Here is a 19690-nt window from a genome sequence, read left to right on the forward strand (position 1 = left end):
TGTGTTGCCACTGTGTGTTACCTTGCTGATTATCCATGGTCATGCCCCCTCACCACCTCAGGAGGATGTTATTATTAAAAAGTGTGACATTAGAAATCTCCACTTACTGTTCAGGCAGCAGCCACATGTGTTCAAGCAACATGTTTACTGCTTCATGTCCTTGTTCCCCAACAAACCTTTGCTGTTTTCAGGTAACTGTCAGCACCGGACAACTTAAGTTATTCTCCTCACAGTATAACTGATCGCAGAGTGACATTAACAACGGGAAAGAAGCCTGTGTGTGTCATTACATCCCGGTGAGACAGATCACACATGTCATGCTGCTGAATGAGTGCTTCATGCCTGTTACTGCATGAATCTGTATGACTGAATTATTTTCCAGTGGGAAATTAGATGACTTTATAGGGATACGGATTCGATTTCCTGCCCTGTCAGTTTGTTTCACAGCCCTTCTGCTATGTTACAGAGAAGACAACGAGCAGTGAAAGAATGACTGACTGTCAGGATGACTCACGGCAAACATCTACATTCAAAACCAACATTTTGAGTTTACATGGAACAGTATGACCTGTTTCCTGCAGAGCTCCCAGGTTGCATCCTGTCTGAAATTTTAATGATGTTGTTGTCAACAATTTTTGGGAAATATTTCCTGCAGAAGCAGCATAAATTAGACAGATACTGTATTTATTGTCAGTGGTGTAGCTATTGATCTCTTTTAATACAGTGGAGAAACAATTTAAAAACAATTTAAAAAGATCACAAAAGAACAAAATTATCATACGTCAGCATTCAGTACACCTGCGTGACTGTTTATTTATTGTAGTAGGTATAAGAGGATTTGTGGTTGGCCACCAGTTTGCTGTTAGTATACTGGAATAAGATACTGATACTCACTGTCTCTTTTAATTAACTGAGACCTCTCTCCCTTCATGCCCCACACCGCCTTCTCCCTTTTACCCCATGCTTACCGGATCATCAGTAGATCACAGCTCCTGGACAGTGACCCATATCAGTCTGGGTCAAACGTCAAAGCTCACTGAAAGTCCAAGGGGTCAGATAGTTCTGAAGCTCAGTGGTGAAGCTGATCAAATTGGACCTCCTGCCGGGCTTTTCTCTTTATTTTAAGGGATGTAACTCTGGAAAACAAGTTAATGGCTTGCAGTATCCTAATCACATCCAAAGTACAGCAGAGGTCTTCTGTTGTTGGTTCTTTTCAGTCACTTGATATGACATTAGGCTACATTTCATCAGACTTCAGTTGTTTTGTGCTTATTTTCCACTGTTTGCTCAGAGCTTCTTCTTTTCTCCAGGCTCTCTATGCAAACTTGCATTCTTGGCTGACCCTTACAAACTGCCTACTCTCTACTTCTTTAATATTCAGCTTTATTAAAATGAGGCTGAAGACAAAAAGCCTTGCATTGTGTCCAATCTGCACCCCCTCGCCAAAGCCTCAACCCCCAACCTCCACACACACACACCCCTCCTCTAGTCCCTGACCCCCTCCCTCTCTGCTGCCTTTTCTCCTCTGCACTGACAGACTGCTTAGACGCCCTTAATATGAAAGCTCATTGGTAGTGGATGTTTTGTGTTATTATGTCTGTACCAGGATTTGTGTGTGTGTGTGTGTGTGTGTGTGTGTGTGTGTGTGTGTGTGTGTGTGTGTGTGTGTGTGTGTTTATTTTAATCTCAGTGACTTGCATCATACGCCCTTCTCTCTATGCAAAACAGGCCTTATGGTGCAGAGGCAATAACATAGTTATGAAAATTAAAATGTGGTTGGCCTAAAGTGCAATAATATCCTCAATCTGGTATATGTTCTTACATGCACAAGTTAAATACTTACCAACGTATGACTAGGACATTACCCAAAATCCTCTTCTCATCATGTAATATCAGGAGATTACTTTAAAAAATATATAGTTTCCAATCTTCTTTTTATGTGGAGCTTACACTTTTTCCAACATGTAAAAAAAAACCAATGTTATGACCAAGCAAATCTATTACAAAGTGTATTTAATAAATATTATATAAATAAACTCTGGTAACACAGTCAATATGAAAAGAGTAAAGTTTAAACAAATCTTAATGGTTCATGCAATAAATTGAATATCTAATCTAAGTATCTGAACACCTGACTAAATTAGCAATTTAGAAATGTGAACTTGGGCATGGGAAATTATGATGAGCATTTTTACTATTCTAAACAAACAATTATTAATTTAATTGGGACAAAAATCCAGTGTTTAATTGATTAAAATTTTAGCTATTTCTCTTGCAGTAAATATTTAATCTGCAAATTTATTTTTTAGTTTGTTGTAAAGCTTGCGGAGTCCATGATGGGGAGTTGTTCTTGTGTTTATAATGTCCCTCTCTGCATGGACTTGCATCAAAAGCAAATGATCACTAATTGGAGTGACGGGACTGGGTAAACCTTGCATGAAATTGCCATCAGAGGCCCATTGTCGGGTGCATGTCCCTCTGCAGCTCCACCCAGCAGCCTGCCCATTGACTTCAGAGTGCGCTCACTCAACTATGAAGCCTGTGGTGGTGCAAAACGGAGTGAGGGAAGTGTTTGTGTGAAGAAAATAATGTATGGCTGCCTGCATCTGTGAGTGGCAGGAAAAGAGATAACAGGCAGATTTATTGAACTATTTATTTTTCTTCTGCGGGAGCTTGCGTGTTTGCTTTACAAAGAGAAAGTGAGGGGAGAGAGTGGAGGAGGACTGCATGAATGTAGGGTATGGGGGTGTTCTGCGTGGGGTGGAGCGAGGAAGGGGGCGAGAGGCTGATTGGGGTTTTTGGTATGGTGGAGGGAGTGACAGTGAGAGAGAAGGGGGAGGTGTGCGGCAAGGGTCTTGGATTGGACTGTAATCCTTTAGTCCTGGTTGGAAATGACCCTGCACAGTCTGGGACAAACAATATGACAGGGACACACACACACTGAACATATTGTCTTGCTCACACACTGAGAGGTGAGACTGGCTTTGGCTGACGTTACTTCATCATGACAAAATGTCCTCGGCAAAAACCGGCTGATCTACTGCAAGATAAGGTTTGTACTTCCTTTAGGAAAGTAGAATTTACATTTGATGCATCTGGTGTGTGTGTGTGTGTGTGTGTGTGTGTGTGTGTTGAGAAAGAGAAAAGGAGATGTTTGCACATATGCAAGTGAAGGGGGCAGTGTGTGTGTTGTTGTAGTCAGATCTAGTGCAAGTTCCATTGTATTCAGGGTTTGTTCTTTATGAAGATACAACTGTAAACATGTACTGTCAATGGAAGGATGTCCGCTAGTTTAACAGGAACTATATTTTGCAACACCTCCTTCCTCCTCCTCTTCTTCAGATGACACATTCAGACCAGTTGTCATAAATGAATAGCTCACTTCTGGTTACTTCTTTGATCCCAGGTTGCCTTTTTTTTCTTATTGCAAACTCACCAGAATGCTTCAAAGGCTTGATGCTGTTTCACCAAAACAGGATGCTACTCACATTGCGCTCACATATCCCACACTTCTTTCCCAGATATGCAAGTTGTCACATCGTCTTGTACATAATCCAGATGCAATGTAGCTTAGAAAGGAACAAGTCAACATGAAGCTGGAAAAAGTACTGCCGACTGTTTGCTGTCCTGACTCCTAAATAGTGGAATGAGCTCCCCACCAACATCAGGACAGCAGAAACTCTGTACATCTTCCCCCGCAAACTAAAAACGCACCTCTTCCGACTTCACCTTGAACAGTAGAACTTTAGTAGCACTTAAAATGGCACTTACTGATAGCACTTTGTAGTTTGGCTTTCTTGAAGAAATTGTATTTTCTTGATTCCTGTTGTTCTGGGTTTTGTACCCTCATGGTTGAAATGCACTTATTGTAAGTCGCTTTGGATAAAAGCGTTAGCTAAATGAAATGTAATGTAAAGATATAAGGTCATGTATGGACTTAATTAATCTTAGTTAGTTTCATTATTAATCATGATTTTATTAAAACTCTTTATGAAGTAACATTTTAATTCATGGTATCACTCCTGAAATGCTATTGCAGTTGCTTGTTGGCTGCTCTAATGCTTACTTTGCTAAAATCCAAACACCTTTGTCAGATTTCTGGGTATCTCGTTACCAATTCCTCCTCCTGTAAATAAACATACATTACAAGTACAGTTGTGTGTCATATTCCATCATGGTAACTCAAATTGCCGTATTTGTTTTTACACTTGTGCCCAAATATTCTCCATAATCTTCTTGCCATCCTTCATGCTTTTAATGTGACAGTTGGCGAAACCCTTATGGTTTCCCTCACTGTGTGCTGACAGGTGTCGATGGGGACGAGTGTCCATCTGCAAAAGAACAGACCAACGTTCATCTCCTCTGAGAGACTTGTAATAATCCAGTCTGCCCACTTCATTCCAAGCCAAATAGTATCGCTTTAAAACTCCTAATTTACTTACTATAACATCAGCATACATGTCACACAGAATCACAGAAAGTCAATTTTGTAGACAATACCTTCAATTATCAACTGCCACAGAATTTAGAACATTATTTTTAGGCTAAGTTTGAATATACACGGTGAGTTTTACAGCCAGATTTCTCGGATGACAGGAGTGGAAAATGTCGCAATAACTGTACCCTTAAGATGGAATAAAAACTGCATCATCACTGTTAGATAACATGGACAAAAACAACACGAGGGAGAGCCAAAACTTCTCTTCCATGTCCTCACTTGGTCAAGCACAGAGCACCTGCTGCCAGCCTGGCTGTACTCAGCCTCTGCTAACGCCGGCATATGGCAAACACACACTCACACAAACACACACGTGTGTACTCTCACTATTTCTGGTTCAGGGGTGTTGGAATCTGGCAGGTGGTTAATATTGTCTGAATGTCACATCTTTATGCATGAATGCGCAAATGCACATTTGCAAATATACAAAGAGACACAGTTTCATCTGCATACACACTTACACACACATACACAGAGAGGTACACTAAACAAAATGGTAGCAGCTGTCTTCTGTCTGCATCCACAAACAACCTGACATTCAAATCCTCGATTGCGATATTTTCCGGGCTAGTTTGTCCTCAACTGAACAGACAGACACTGTCACACAGCTGTAGCTTTTCTCTGTTTTATCCTTGTTTTAGGGCATCAACAGCAGCGTCACTTGGCAGAATTACCAACAGACTATTCCAAAAACAGAGTTCACCTCTCGGCAGTCAATAAGCCTCTTTCATGAGTCCAATCTCTCTGGGATGTAACGTCAAACACGGAATATGCAGTATTTCTATATTTTATATTTGTATAATATCAAGTAGCAATTTCACTATATATGGGCTTTTAAGATTTGAAGGCCTATGCTATTAAACACAAAGAAAAGAAAAGAGCGTGTGGGACCTCGATTATCAAGGGTAACAAAGATGGAGAATAGTGCTTAAGCAATCACTGTTCTGAAGAGCTTTTGAATTTTCAGCTTTTCAAATGTTTTCAGTTTTGTCAGAATATTTGACCTTTTTTTGTTTCAGATACATTTGAATGCTTCCTCTGCTCTGGCTATAAATAAGTGAAAAACAGCCTGTGGTTAAATGTGGTGCTGAGTGTCATTTCAAAATAAAATCCAAAGCTGTTAAAAGTTATTCAACGGTCTGGCTTTTTCAGGGCAACCAGAGCTTTTTTTTTTTTCAAGATGCTGTAACTGACTAAACCACTGCTGATGGTTTTTTGGGGTTTTGATGTGTGGCTGCACAAAAAATTATGCACTGGGTGATACTGACCACTGGTAAACTTCTAATATATTTATTTATCTCCAGTGCCTCTTTGATGTACTGCATGTGTGTTGTGGCTGTGAAGTACTTGTTTGTTTGTCATGTTTGCTTCAAGCAGAGATGTATCTGTGTTTATTCTATTATGTTCACACTTCAATATTATTGCTTTCAAACAGATAACATAAGTTTTTGGTCATTTATGCATTATCTTGTTCATTTGCAGTATGACCCAGAGAATTCAGGCTTCATCAGTACAGAGCGGTTCAGGGACCTGCTGGCGACCCACGGCTCAGAGCTTGACCCCCACAAACTTGAAGTCCTATTGGCCCTCGCCGATGGCAACGCTGATGGAAAGATCTGCTACCAGGACTTTGTCAACCTGGTGAGATGTTTTAACTTTTTTTAGACTGACCGACATCACTGTTCAATACTTTATTGTGACCTTTCTCGTATTTATATTTGGGTTTAGAATGTCATTTTAATATCAATATAATGTATATACAAACATCTTCCTCATCCGAGGTTATCATTATTATAACAATGGATATAATTTGAATCAATCCCTTGACAGTTGCTCACACTTTGAAATTTAAAGATATATACCTGAACATTTACACAAATGAACGTTCATTACATTCAAGATTTTTTATAAATTCTTTTATACATTACGCCTATCACTGCCAGATAAATCTTACTGTATTTCATACTGCAGATTTTACATCTCCTGTCTGGCAAGACGTGTGTGCTGGTTGAATGAATGCAAACTGACCGTGGTGAATTTGCAGAGCATGCACACCAGAAGCTTACAGTATGCCAGCAGAGCCAGCTAACTTACGGTTTAGCCATATGCTATTTTGAATGATGATGAAATAATTCAATCATGGGGCTCCTCTAGACTTTCCAAATGTTGTCAAACCAACCTCTGATAGTAATAAAAATCATTTTGCAGGGTTGGGGTACCTTTTGCTTAATTTTATCCACCATTTATCCAATATTCATCCACTGTTTTACAGCTACAACGGTAGCAACAGATTAGGCTACGGCGGAGCCACCGACATAAGCGCGTGTCAACAGTGTTTTTGTAATTATTCTCCTTGACAAAAGGGGGGAGACGAAGGTTCAGCACTGTGAGGTGTGAGCCGTGTGTTACATTCAACTGTAAAGAGACTGCTGTTGTGAACAAAAAATAGACAGCATCATGCAAAACATTATATTCAGAAATGATTAATTATTGTAGCTTATAGTTATTCCAACGTAATAAATTCTAACTTTCACGAATCATTCATTATTTCTGTAAATCTACTATACTAAAACCACTATGCTCATATAGCCTGCTAAAAAAAACATTAGAATTGGCAAAGGGTGCATTATACCTTTAATAAAGCTCAAAGCAGTTTAGAGTTTGGACATGACTTGGTTATTAACTCTTGACTCAAGAGCAGAGGATGGAGACTTACTTGTGACTTGCAAATCAATGTCCGTGTCTCTCCTGTGGGACACCTCACTGTCTGCATCTGCAGTTATTGGTTTTTTTTTTAATCACACATGACACTTTTTTTACATTTTTACATCAAGCCCCAAAAGCTATATTCCAAGATCACCACAGCTATGAGGTGGAGAGTCTTCCTCGTAAGAAATAACTCTCAGTCTGGTGATAAATTCCCCTCTTAATGGTCACCTTGCCCCAATTCCATTTTCACCTTCAGCCTGCCGCTGATTGTCCAAGGTCTCACTCAAGTATCTCCAGCCGTGCTTGCTTCCTTGTAACCTTCTCGTGTTCTGTTTTCAACTGTGTTTTTGCTGTTCCTCATGGGAGGCTGAACTGCTGACCCAGGAAAGTGTGGAGTGGTCTGGAGTAGTTCTGTGGTAAACAATAACTACTGGGTGGCTGAGGGATGCGGTGGGGGTGTGTGTGCATGTTTGTAGCCACTGTAGGGAATTCATTGTTGTCTGTGAGCTTCAGCATGTCCATCTCTCCCCGTCTGTCTTGTTCCTCAGAGCTGTTTATTGTCTGATACAGAGGGTGAGGAATGAAGCCTGTAGGAAGCTTGGAAAAATATCAAAGGGCCTTTTTGCTGTTGGTTTCCAGTTGGTGCATTCATGTCACGTGTGAGGTTATGGGTCATGGTGTGCTACTGGATGTGGGACACAGAGGAATAGGGTATGTGCATTTTGTGTGTACTTTCACTTTTTTTTTTCTTAGTTGCTATTGTGCCCACCCACCCACTGGTTCAGATATTCACAGAGGCAGCAACAACAGCCGCTAAACACAGAAGAAAGAAAGAAGTCACTATTCATGATTATGTTAATGATGTGTTATAAGAGGTGCTGGTACAATTATTTTCGATGAAATTAACTGCTTTGTGAATTATTTATTCAACCAATTGCTGAATATTTGCTTCATTCAGTTATTGGCATTTGAAGGTTTGCTGCTTTTATGTTTTTAATCACTAAATTCTTTGAATTTTGAAGTGTTGATAAGGAAAAACAAGTTGTCTTAAGACATTTCCTGAGGTTTTGGTAATGCAGTAAATCCCAACATATTTCTTGGACTATTAATTGATTGATTCTAAAACACAATGGCCTGTGCATGGTGAAGTGTTGGCGATAAGATGTGCTCAAAAGACTATTGTCGATGAATTAATTGGTCAATAGACAGATAGTTCATTAACAGCCATTATTAGTTGATAAATTCAGTTTAACAGGACAAATATATCATGTAGTAACATGATTTCATGCAAAGATATGTTGTTTTATCTCATTTAAATATCATAACCAGCGAATTGGAGACATTACATCAGGCTCTTGAATAAAGTGAGTAGTATTTTTTACTTTTTTGAGATGTCACAGACAAGGTTTGAATTACGGAGGAGGCACTTGAAAAGGACTTGATCTCCCCTGAAAGCCTAATTTGAGACATTTTAGTGGGAGCTCTAAACCATCGTTCATTTTTGCAGTCACATGTTAGAGATTTTGAGTTTCTCTACAATAAGGTTCCTGAAATAAATACTAATAGTAAAATTATATTGAGGTCAATATTGTGTGTTGATTTGCCCATACCAATTTTAGAATATTTGTCTTCACTGAGACTCCCAGTTGTGACCATCCTCGTCTGGCAGCACTGCACTCAGATCACTAAGTTTATGTTGACTCTTGAACTTTTCTTCACTGAGACAGACAGATGTCACTTTGTTCCGTTTCCTGCTTCTTTTAGTGGTCTTTAAGCCTTTTAAGCCCTGAGTTTCCTCCCTTGAGGAAAAAGTGAAACAACAGGGAGAGTGAAGAGACAGTCAATGAAAGTGAGAGAGTTAGAGACAAAGACAGAGAACATATTAGAAATCCTGCAATTGAATTTGCTGCCGCACACTTTCATGTACATGTTTAGTAGTGGTGCTCACTGGAAAACAGAGATGCCCCAAAAGCCACTGTGTAATTCAACCCACAGTTGTGTGAAAAAGGTTGTAAATATCATACATTAATCTGCAGGAATGTGTGGCATGTAAGCATGACATAAGGGACTTTTTAGGGGCTTAAAGATCAAAGTGCCAAAGCCAAAACAGTAACTTAAAAGAGAGAATTATAATTCTTCCATGTTATTTGGCAGTGCCTGGTTTCTGTTGGTACGTTTTTATCTCTCCTGAGGAAAAGACGGTAGAAGCCAACGATTCGGGGGTAGAAGAAGGGAGTAACAATGGAAGGGGAGGCCGAGGCCAAGACAGACAGAGACAAACTGTGAGGGATTTATTTGTCGCGCCATCTCTCCTTTGCACCACAGCTCTTCCATCACTGTGATTGTCAGTAATTGCGTGCTCATTTCTCCGTTGCAGTCAGCGTTGAAATCACTGCTCATTCTTCTCTTTTCCTCTTCCTTGCTCTCTCCCCCCCCCCCCCCCCCCCCCCCGTCTTCTCTCACTCTTTACCTCTGTCTTTCTTCCTTTGTATAAACTCTCAGGATTTCCCACTGTTTATTCCTTATCTGTTCATTTCACTCTCTTCTTTTTGTCTATTTGTCTCCTTCTGTTTAACTCTCTCACACATCACTGAAGCGTTGCCTTTATTACAAATGTCTTGGGCAGAAACTGGATCTGTATATTTCCCACAAGAGACACTTTTAACCACTTTGTTTTTCACCTCTATTGGAGGAAATTATGTAAAGCATACATAGTGTAGATACTTATACAGTATATGTCCTGTTTTGCATTGTGTATAGCAGTCATTTTGTTTTTTTGTTTTTTTCAATTGATGCAAACAATGGTCAAAAGTATATGGGTACCCTCCTCTTTTTTATGGTTTGGTTTAGGTTCGTCAGTTCGAAGGCAGGACAAATTAACAGTGTATCCTGTAGCATATAATGTTTGTTGTTTAGTGTGTTTATTGTTATTATTACCATGACAACAAAGATCTAGTGCCTGTCTCTGGAACTCTCCCAAACACACTAATCCGAACATAACATTAAAACCATGGACAGGTGAAGTATTTGATATTGAGTCAGCTCAATTCATTTAAAAAGGTGGGACAAAATACTGTGATGTGATCAGTGAGACAGTGAGGTACAGCCCAGGGAGTTCAATTGAACAAACACTGCCCAATGGTAATTATATTATTAGTAGAAATATGACATTACAAAGCCATCCGTGAGGAATTTTGACATTATTTGATTGTACACTGCAGGCTGGGTGGATGTTGCGGCAAAAGTTAAGGTTGAACTTTTTTGCCTGACAACCCTCTGAGACCGCTCTGTTGATGCCAACAACAAAACACTTTGGCAAAACAGATGAAACAGATATAGGCTTGAGGGAGTAGGGGTCAGATAGCTGAGTGGCTAGGGTGCATATGATATGGGCGCAAATACAATCAGCAGTGAGTCCTTGGTTTGATTCCCAGCTGGCAAAATATCAAAAAGAAGAAAAGCTAAAATTAATTAAGCATATACTTTCACCATGTGTGACAGTTCTGTGATGAAACTGATGCACTTCTGCTGCTCTTCCTTTTACCTTCTCCTTTCCAGCCTCATGTTTCTCTATTTCCTTCATATGTCTCCGTCTCCTCTCTGTTTTTACCTCTGTCTGTGTCTTACTGTCTCTCTGTTTTCCATTGCTCAAACAGTGAACTTTTCTTTTGCTGGCCGAACACCCTTTGGTCCCCCTTCACCTCTTCTTGTCCCCTCTCCTCTTGGCAGTGGGTAAACAGAGAGAATGTCATTCTTTCTTTTGACTTTTACAAAGAGGAGAGGAATTGAAGTCACTTCACACGAAGAATTGACTGTCTTTATGGAGCATTGCTTCCTGGTGGGAGGGGGGGGGGTCTGTGTGTACCTCTTCTCTTACTTTGGTGTGCGGTCTAGAAATGTCCATGGTAACCCGTAATCATTTTCCCACAGGTCTCTGTGCCGTGATATTTGAAGGGTGAAATAATTGGCTTTTTCTGAAGTTTCTCTCAACAGAGATGCCTGCAGAGACACTAAATGTCTCATTAAACAGTGTCAGAAGAACCATCAGCCAACTGTTCAAAAATCTTCCAGATCTTCTGATTTTACAAGTCTTCTTATTAGTATTTTCTTGTACATATCGTTCCATCTAATTCAGTTCGAAATAAATTGTGATATGTACTTTTATTTTCAAGATGTTCTCAAGATGCTAAATTTGCTATCTTTAAAGCAAAAATAATTCATTATTGCTGCGATACATCAATCACAGCTCTATTACACATCCGACAATTTGAGGCGATTTAAAGTTGTAGCTTTTGAAGTCAAAGTGGTTATATCCATCCGCCTTTTATTGTTGCACTTTTATTGCCGATAGCCGCTTTGCCACATCACATTTATGTTGTTTGATCATCTCTGTCCTTCCTGAAAACAATATCACTCATCCTTATAGCCGGAACATAACATCTTCTAACTCACACATCTGGTCTTCCTGTGGTTTTACAGACACAAACACAGGAGTACACTGAGTTATGGAGTGTCACAAACAGAGTAAGAAAGAGATTGGGAATGAATGGAAAGAGAGAAACAGAGTGAGAGAAGCAAGAAGACTGTGGGAGAGAGGCTGGAGGAGTCTTTGCATTGTTGTGAAGGATCTTATAAAACACCCAGCAAGTGTAATAAAAGCCACAATGCTTGGAGACAGCAGTCATTTAGGTAGAAAGCTATTCATACAGCAGCTTTAAACTAAAATCTGTTTCCCATCTATGCAAATGGATTCCTCAGCTGCACTCAACATAAGATGATTGAGATAAGCCCAAATTTTGTCATCTTCTACATGATACAAACACGGTTTGTGTCCATAGCATACCAATCTTCTGTTTATTATTGAACACAAGTATTATTTTCCTTTCATAAATGGTTTATTTTGGGTCAGAAAGATATACTCATTTCCATTTCTACTTATATTTCTTCTCATATTCATGTACAAACTGTGCATGAAATGTAAAGATTGACTCAATATGAATATGCATATGTGCTTATTATTCTAACTTTTCTGACCTGTTTGTTGTACTGCTACTGAGTTGTTGCCCTCTCAGAAAAACAGTTTAAAAAAGGCTAAAATTGAACCACTGTTAGCTTGTTATCCCTCTTTGGTTGTAGACTTTATGCCGTTAGCTGGATGGTTCATTTGGGTGAGGTGTAATTTCACTGTACGATGAGACACCCTTGCTTCAGGAGCTGGACAAAATGCATGTGCACTCATTATTTTCTGCATCTAAAAGTCAATGATTTGTTATGGGGGTTCAGATTCTCTATCTGAAATATATCTGATCTTATCATCGAGGTCTATGTGTTCATGAATAATTTCAATTTGAGATTTAGTAAGGAACTATATTCCTCAAATCCAGTCTGTGGACAGAGTGTGAATGTGTAGGCTGTGGAAGTATGTTCAAAAGATGTGCTTATTTTTACCTCCTCTACATTTTCACACTGTGTGGTGTGGCGCTGCAGCCAAAATTCGTCATCAGTTAATTGCAGATTATTGTTTTCAGTCATTAATAATTTGTTTGATCTATAAAATATCATAACTGTGAAAAATTCCTTCAATTGTCATAAGTAGGTTTTCTAAAAGTCATCAAAGATCATTTGTTTTGTCTGGGCTGCAGCTGAAAAACATAGAATTTACTGAAATGTAAGTATTTCAGTATGACAACAGCCATTTCTCCCATTTGAGAGGCAGGAACTGTTGAATGGCAAAAATTGCATTTACATTTTCTTTTTTTGAAAATTACTATCAAAACTGTTTCCAAGCAGTCAATTAGTGAACTAATCAATACAATTGTTGTGTCCTGCATGAGGTTGTGAGAGTTGAAAAATGTGATAGCTTTGCTGGCAAAATTATTACACTGAATCAAAATAAATAATGGCACCTTTGCACCCAGAACTGAAAAGTAATTTTGTCAGGTTTCTAAAATTACTTATGACCTGATTGGTTCTGAATGACCATCAAAAATGGGCATAAAGTACATATAAGGAATAGAACTTGATTTCAGTGGAGGGAAGAGAAGGGTAGAAGGGTATGGTGGTTGCTAGGTGATGATTCAGGGATTCTGTTGCCACAGCAAAGTGGGAGTGCTCTGTGTGTGTGTGTGTGTGTGTGTGTGTGTGTGTGTGTGTGTGTGTGTGTGTGTGTGTGTGAGAGAGAGAGAGAGTGAGAGTGTCAGTGGACTGCAGCAGCTTATTGAGTAGTTCATATACATAAATAACAAAATAAAGTAAATAAAATGCACAAAACAACTAATTTGCTAGTAAAAAAAGAAAAGGACGGTGAGTGTAAGCATAGTAAAGTAGCAACAATCTCTGTCTGGTCTGTCTCTCACTTCTCTCTCCTTCTTTCTCTGTCCTCCCCTCCTTCTTTCTTCCTTCCTGGCATCTGTCTCCTCTTCTGCTTCCTTCCTTTTCCTTTCTCCTTCCTCTTTTCTCCAGATGAGTAACAAGCGCTCCAACAGTTTCCGGAGGGCTATTCTACAGGGGAGCAGGCAGCTCAAAGGCTGCAGTCTCAGAGATGAGGCAGGCTTGGGACTGTCCCAACGGTTGGTCCGCCACGTTGCCTACGAGACGCTGCCCCGCGAGGTTGACCGCAAGTGGTACTTTGACAGCTACACCTACTGTCCCCCTCCCTGGTTCATCCTGGCTATCACAATTACTGAGGTAACATGTTTGTGAGCGTGAGACCAATATGTGTTCTACACCTAAATGTACATTATATTATGAGGGTTTTTGTGTGATGGTGAGCAGGTTCATGCACAAAGATGCATATGTTTCCGCATGCCAGCGACTGAACACCAACTGCAGATACCAATAATGCAAGGCAAAGATTTTTAAGAAGAACTGTCTGGTGAGATGGAAGCATTTACCTCAATGTCAGTCATTATATGAAGTCCCTCTGTTTCATATTATTCCACTAATAGCAGTAATAGAAAGAAAAGTATGTACCAGCAAAACAGGCAGCAATTTGTAACTTTTAGTATAGATATAAACAATGTAAAACTATACATCAAAATACTGGTTTTGCAGGTATTTTATTGAGGATGGATGCTTTCAGTACTCTCAGTATAAAATTAACTGAGTTTGTTACAAAAAAAAACTCCACAAAGTTCCGTTTAATGATTATAAGTAACAAAAAAAAAACTTGCAGATATATTGCAGTACAATACAGAAATGTTCGTTTTTGCCATTCATTATTGACACATATCTTTTACATTTGGAGAACTAACTTGGGTCCAATATCAGTATTTCCTGTAAAAAAGACAAATTATTCACATTCAAATAAATGTCACCTGCTCTTAGAAGAATTACAATGGCTGTTGATTACAGCAACTTGTTCCCAAATTTCATCGAATCACGAGAGTAATCAATTGTATTTTTGTGATATGTATTACAAGCCGTCACTCCTTAAACTCACTCGTTGTTTGTTCTGTGCTCTGCCAGGTAGCCGTGTTCATGTACTATGGGTTTCAGCTGGACCGCTTAGTCCTGCAGGTGTCCAGCCCATCCTTCCTAAAGAGCCCCCTCTCTTACCACCCCCAGCTACGAGCCCAGGCCTGGAGGTACCTCAGCTACATTTTCATGCATACTGGGTGAGTTCAAATCGTAGAACTAGATTTCTAAGTTCGAGTTTTATGCTATAGTTCACAGTGTTTTTGTAACCTTGTTACCATCCAGATTTTTTATTATGGAAATCACTCATTTTAACATCTGCTACAGTTTGTTTACATCAGTTTTTTTGGTCAGAGGAGTGTGTGTAGCACCACTTGGTGGAATATACATATTGATGAATACAAATTAGAGTTGTTATGCTTTGGGTGGTTTGGTTTATGGCATTTAGAAAGCTGAAGTGAATCAGAGAGCCTTACATAACAGTTTAATCATCAAAAGCTGTAACACTCACCACCCAATGGAATTGAGTCAAATGCAGGGATCAATTAGAGAACCAGGGAAAAGTTCAAAATGAGTCTTTATTACAAAGCATATTCGGAGTCAGTAAGCATCGCTTACAGTGTAACTGCCGACATTAGTAATATCATAGTAAGCTAACATTAGAAAGACATGATGCATGGACTAATATTATGTCTCCACAGGGGTAAACTATTTCATTATAAAAATACAGGACATTTCAAGCACGTCTTTATTACACTGTACGAACAACAGGTCAAAATAACCAATAAAACTGAAAAGCATCTCTTATGCTAAAATATTTAAACATAAAACGTACAATAAAAAAGACAACTTGTGCAATGGGAGGAGTGTTAAAGATCTGTTCCACCTTGGCTATATGCTGATATAAATACCAATTGTCATTGTGTTATCAATGTTATTTACTTTTAGTGAACACTAATGTCGAAGCCATGTTGACTACACGTTCACTCTAATACACGGCATATAGCCGCCAGTTAACTCATAGCCAGGCAATTATCGAGTCTGAACCCTTTAGCGGTGGTAATTATGGCAGAAACACACAGAGGATGTGCAGACTTACAGTAACAAGAAATGTACCGAGTTGTCGTCATCTTGAACAATGTCTACTTCACCTGGTTGTCTCTGACTCTGCTGTCTCTAGCTCACCACAGTGTAACAGACCAATCAGCTTGTGCTGCCCGATTCTACCCGCGCTTCGCGGGTGGCCTGTGCCAACGTCAAGTCCAGCTCGTTTTAGTAGTCAACACAGTGAAGTGCATTTTTCAGAGTACAACACACATGTTGCATCGACCAGGGTGCTGACGAACTGCAGATAAACACAGTCCACCTGCAGAGCTCGCTTCAGAGTAAAATACACGTGTTGGTCCCAACAAACTGCAGATTGTAACGGCCTGTCTACAGAGCTCTTTTCACAGTAAAATACATGCGTTACACCAACTAACTGCAGCAAAAAACGGTCCCTCTACAACAGAATAAAACACAAGTGCACCTGCTCAGTGAAGTCCGCTGGCTACTGATCGTAGCTAATACTGCTTTGTAGAGACTTTAATACAGGTGTGTTGACAATCCACCTGGCGTGAATATGTCCATAAACCACCAAAAGTTGTGCAAATTGATGTTAATTTGCTCAAAGCTTTGACCGTGACTACGTGAAAAAGTTAGAATCTAACGTTAGCATCTGGCAACGCAAACAATCAGAAGTTACGGTTCGTATCTGACAATGCAAATGGTGAAGTAGGTTAGCTGCAATGTTGCTACAAAATTGACCTTACTCACATGAAGTTAACCAAAAATAATTAACTTACCTGACATCTTATTACAAATGCCGTCTTCTGTTTCTCACTTCAGCTCATTCCAGCGTAGTCATAGCAGCAGAAACCAAATTTAAGGAAATGTTGTGGGCGTGGTCACGCTGTTTTACTCCAATAGATTTTATTCTGAATATTTGCTCCCACTCTACTGGCTACTGGTAGTAATTACGCTCCAAAATGATTAAATAGGACTCCTTTAGAGGAAAATAACAAGAACTCTGGAAAAATGACTCTCCTGTTTTTCTTGTGCAGGTGAAACACATTGTGTCCAGGATGAAAGCGGTCCTTGATTATAGTTCTATTTGTTGCATCATAAATAAAACCTGTGTTCAGAAATGTTTTTTTTTAAAGCATCCTCAGAGATAAAAGTGACAGTAAGAAAGCAGCAATAACAATTTAATGAAAGTGCTTTTTCTCAGGAGGGATTAATGCAGACTGCATTTCTCTATTGCTTATATAATAAGGGTTTTATTCTTTTTTTTAAATTGTACAGGCCTTTCCATTGTGTATGCAGCTGTAATATTGTGACAAACACACTTTTTCCAATAGTGTTCTCTGTATCACAAAACCAACAGCAGTGTGGTGGATATGAGAAAAGGATCCTGCATCATTCTAAACCCTACTCTCTGTTACCATGGGAACAGAGAGTAGGGTGTGTTTTGATTTGGGGGTGTGGCCTTCCATCAAAGGCATTCCGTAACTGTGACATCACAGTTCAGTGTGGCTCAAAGTTCTTCACTTGCATTGATTTGGTTCTTAAGAGCAAAATTCAGCCCAGACTAAGTAGGTCACATTTGGTCACACCAGCTACATTTTACCATGTCACTGTTCAAACGAAGACAGTCCACTCCGAGCCTGGAGGAACGAGTGGCCTCTTATATTGAAGAGTGGGAGACTATAACTTGCAAAGAGCTTATGTTCAACATGGCGCAGCTCCATCTATTTCCCACTCCAAAAGAGAGAGCTCTTGTTAAATTGAGAATTGAGACACTGCATACCGTCATTGATCGTCTGAATGGTAAATATTCCAAAATTCCCAAAAATTATTGTGAGGTGAGCGATCTTGTTGAAACAAAAACTGAACTCAAGGAAGTCAAACACAAGGAGAGGCAGACTGCTCAAAGCCTCCGTGCCCACAAGCGAATTGCTCGCGATTTGAAACTCCAGCTCAAACAAAGTCGTGCCAGAGAGTTCGAGACTTTACAGCAGAGAGAGAAGCTGTCACGGGACCTGTCACGTCTCCAGTGTGAGTTGAACAAGGTCCGGATGATCTCTGCCTCCAGTCCGAGTCCGGTACGCCCAAAGAGCAAGGACCTCAGTTTCAAAGTGGAGGAGACCCATCAACAGTTGGAGAGGGCACAGGTCCAGAAGAAGACGAGCATCATCAACACCGAGAGCGAGGCAAACATCTCAAGGACACCGTCTGACGTTGATGTGGAGACTGCATCAGAGGTTTGGGAGGTTCCTCCAGAACAGATGCCCAATGATGAGGAAGCAGTGGATGTGGAGGAAATGAGAAACCACAGAGTCCAGCAGGATTTGGAGAAGCACGACGATTTACTTGAGAGGCAGGTAGAGCAGATAGCCAAATTACATGCGCAATTTGTGAAAAATATAAAGAACCAGACAACGTTAAAAGAGTTACAGCAAATCCTGCAGAGCAAGGCGCAAGAGTTGACAGAGAGAGAGCAGGTCCTGGTGAGGAAGGAGGAAGAGTTGACTGATAGAGAGCAGGTCCTGCAGATGAAGGGGGAAGAGTTGACTGATAGAGAGCAGGTCCTGCAGATGAAGGAGGAAAAGTTTGAAGAGAAGTCTCAGACTCCAAAGAAACATAGGAAGAGAAACTTCTTTCTACGAATGTGCACATGTGGTGATTCAAGGATTAGGAGTTAGCAATTATTTATTAAGCAATAACAACACAACACACCTGTGCAGTGGTTGACAGTGATTCAAAATAAAAAAAAATGTATAGGCTACATATAAAAGAAAATATAATCCATGAATAAATAAAAATGTGTTTTCTCCGGGCGTAGTTTCTTAAGAAACCATAGCGGTTTCTTAAGAAAAAAATTCAGTGATTCAAAATGTAAAAAAAAATATATATATAGGCTACATATAAAAGCATTTATATTTGTTGCACACGCAAAGGGGACTTCCAGGCGTGCATAAGTTTTGAGCATTCCTTTACTGGAAATACAGAAACACAAAGCACATCATCTCAACATGGCTTCATACCGTGGGCTGTCTGTCTGGCTGAGAGGTAATCTCAAACCATCTTCAGCAAGTGACACAGGATTTGTAGTTTCCTGATCCAAAAATAGGGAAAAGTTTCACTAAAAAAGAAAATGTGTTTATGGGGCAGCAGCTGGGGAGACTTCTGTTCACTGATTTCAGTATACAAACGAGTGAGTCTTTAGCATAGGCCTTATTTAATTTCCCACTTGTGATGTATGTAGCTTTAATTTGTCTGATTTACTTACTTTCCCTTGACAGTTGTGGTGGTAGGAATATGTAACACATAGGTTTCCTGAATATTTTCAGCCTCACTAAAGGAAATGTCATGTGGTTCAGTTTGTCACAGGTCCCCTCACCTCTTCTCTCTAATCACTTCAAATCCTTACTGAAGTCAGCCATAAATTGAATTCTAATATGTCACTCCTCTCAGTCTGATCTGTCTAGCAGGTCCAAGTACAGCTGCTAGCTGACAAATTGGGTCTGAATGATGAAGCTGCTGTCATGAAACATTCAAAGGAACGAGTCGCGCATCATTGAGCAAGTAAGAAAAGCATTTATACAGCGAGTGTTTAGAGCAATATTCAAAATTCAATTTTGATTTCAGCTGATAGACTCTGGTTCAAAGAACTCTTTATGTTTTTCTGGGAATCTCCTTCCCAGCTGTTACATATAGGTTTCATTGCTGTCCACTGTTTACTGTCCACTGCTCTCTTTTTAAAAAATGTTGACAGCATGTGATGCGTTTTAACATTAAACATCAATTAACACAGGACTAGAAGTATACCGTTAGGCTAATAAAATTATTAAGTAAATGCTACATCTCACCGGACAGTTCTTCTTAAAAATCTTTGCCTTGCATTATTGGTATCTGCAGTTGGTGTTCAGTCGCTGGCATGCGGAAACATATGCATCTTTGTGCATGGACCTGCTCACCATCACACAAAAACCCTCATAATATAATGTACATTTAGGTGTACAACAC

The 19690-nt window shown here is 39.7% G+C and overlaps 1 protein-coding gene across 4 annotated transcripts in view; it reads left to right on the plus strand.

Moving 5' to 3' along the window:
- Positions 1-19690, plus strand: part of rhbdl3 (rhomboid, veinlet-like 3 (Drosophila)) — a 63291-nt gene that overhangs the window by 25198 nt on the left and 18403 nt on the right. For 3 of the 4 annotated variants that reach the window (XM_069167270.1, XM_069167272.1, XM_069167269.1), the window contains 3 exons: positions 5981-6139; positions 13670-13894; positions 14675-14823. In XM_069167270.1, coding sequence (XP_069023371.1) covers positions 5981-6139; positions 13670-13894; positions 14675-14823 — 533 coding nt within the window. Of the gene's footprint in view, positions 1-5980; positions 6140-13669; positions 13895-14674; positions 14824-14851; positions 19250-19690 lie in introns of those variants that run through there. The other variant, XR_011179129.1, reaches the window with a different exon arrangement.

Source organism: Embiotoca jacksoni, unplaced genomic scaffold, assembly GCF_022577435.1.
Source record: "Embiotoca jacksoni isolate LCO1_2020_lvr unplaced genomic scaffold, fEmbJac1.0.p SCAF_4, whole genome shotgun sequence".
NCBI lineage: Eukaryota > Metazoa > Chordata > Actinopteri > Embiotocidae > Embiotoca > Embiotoca jacksoni.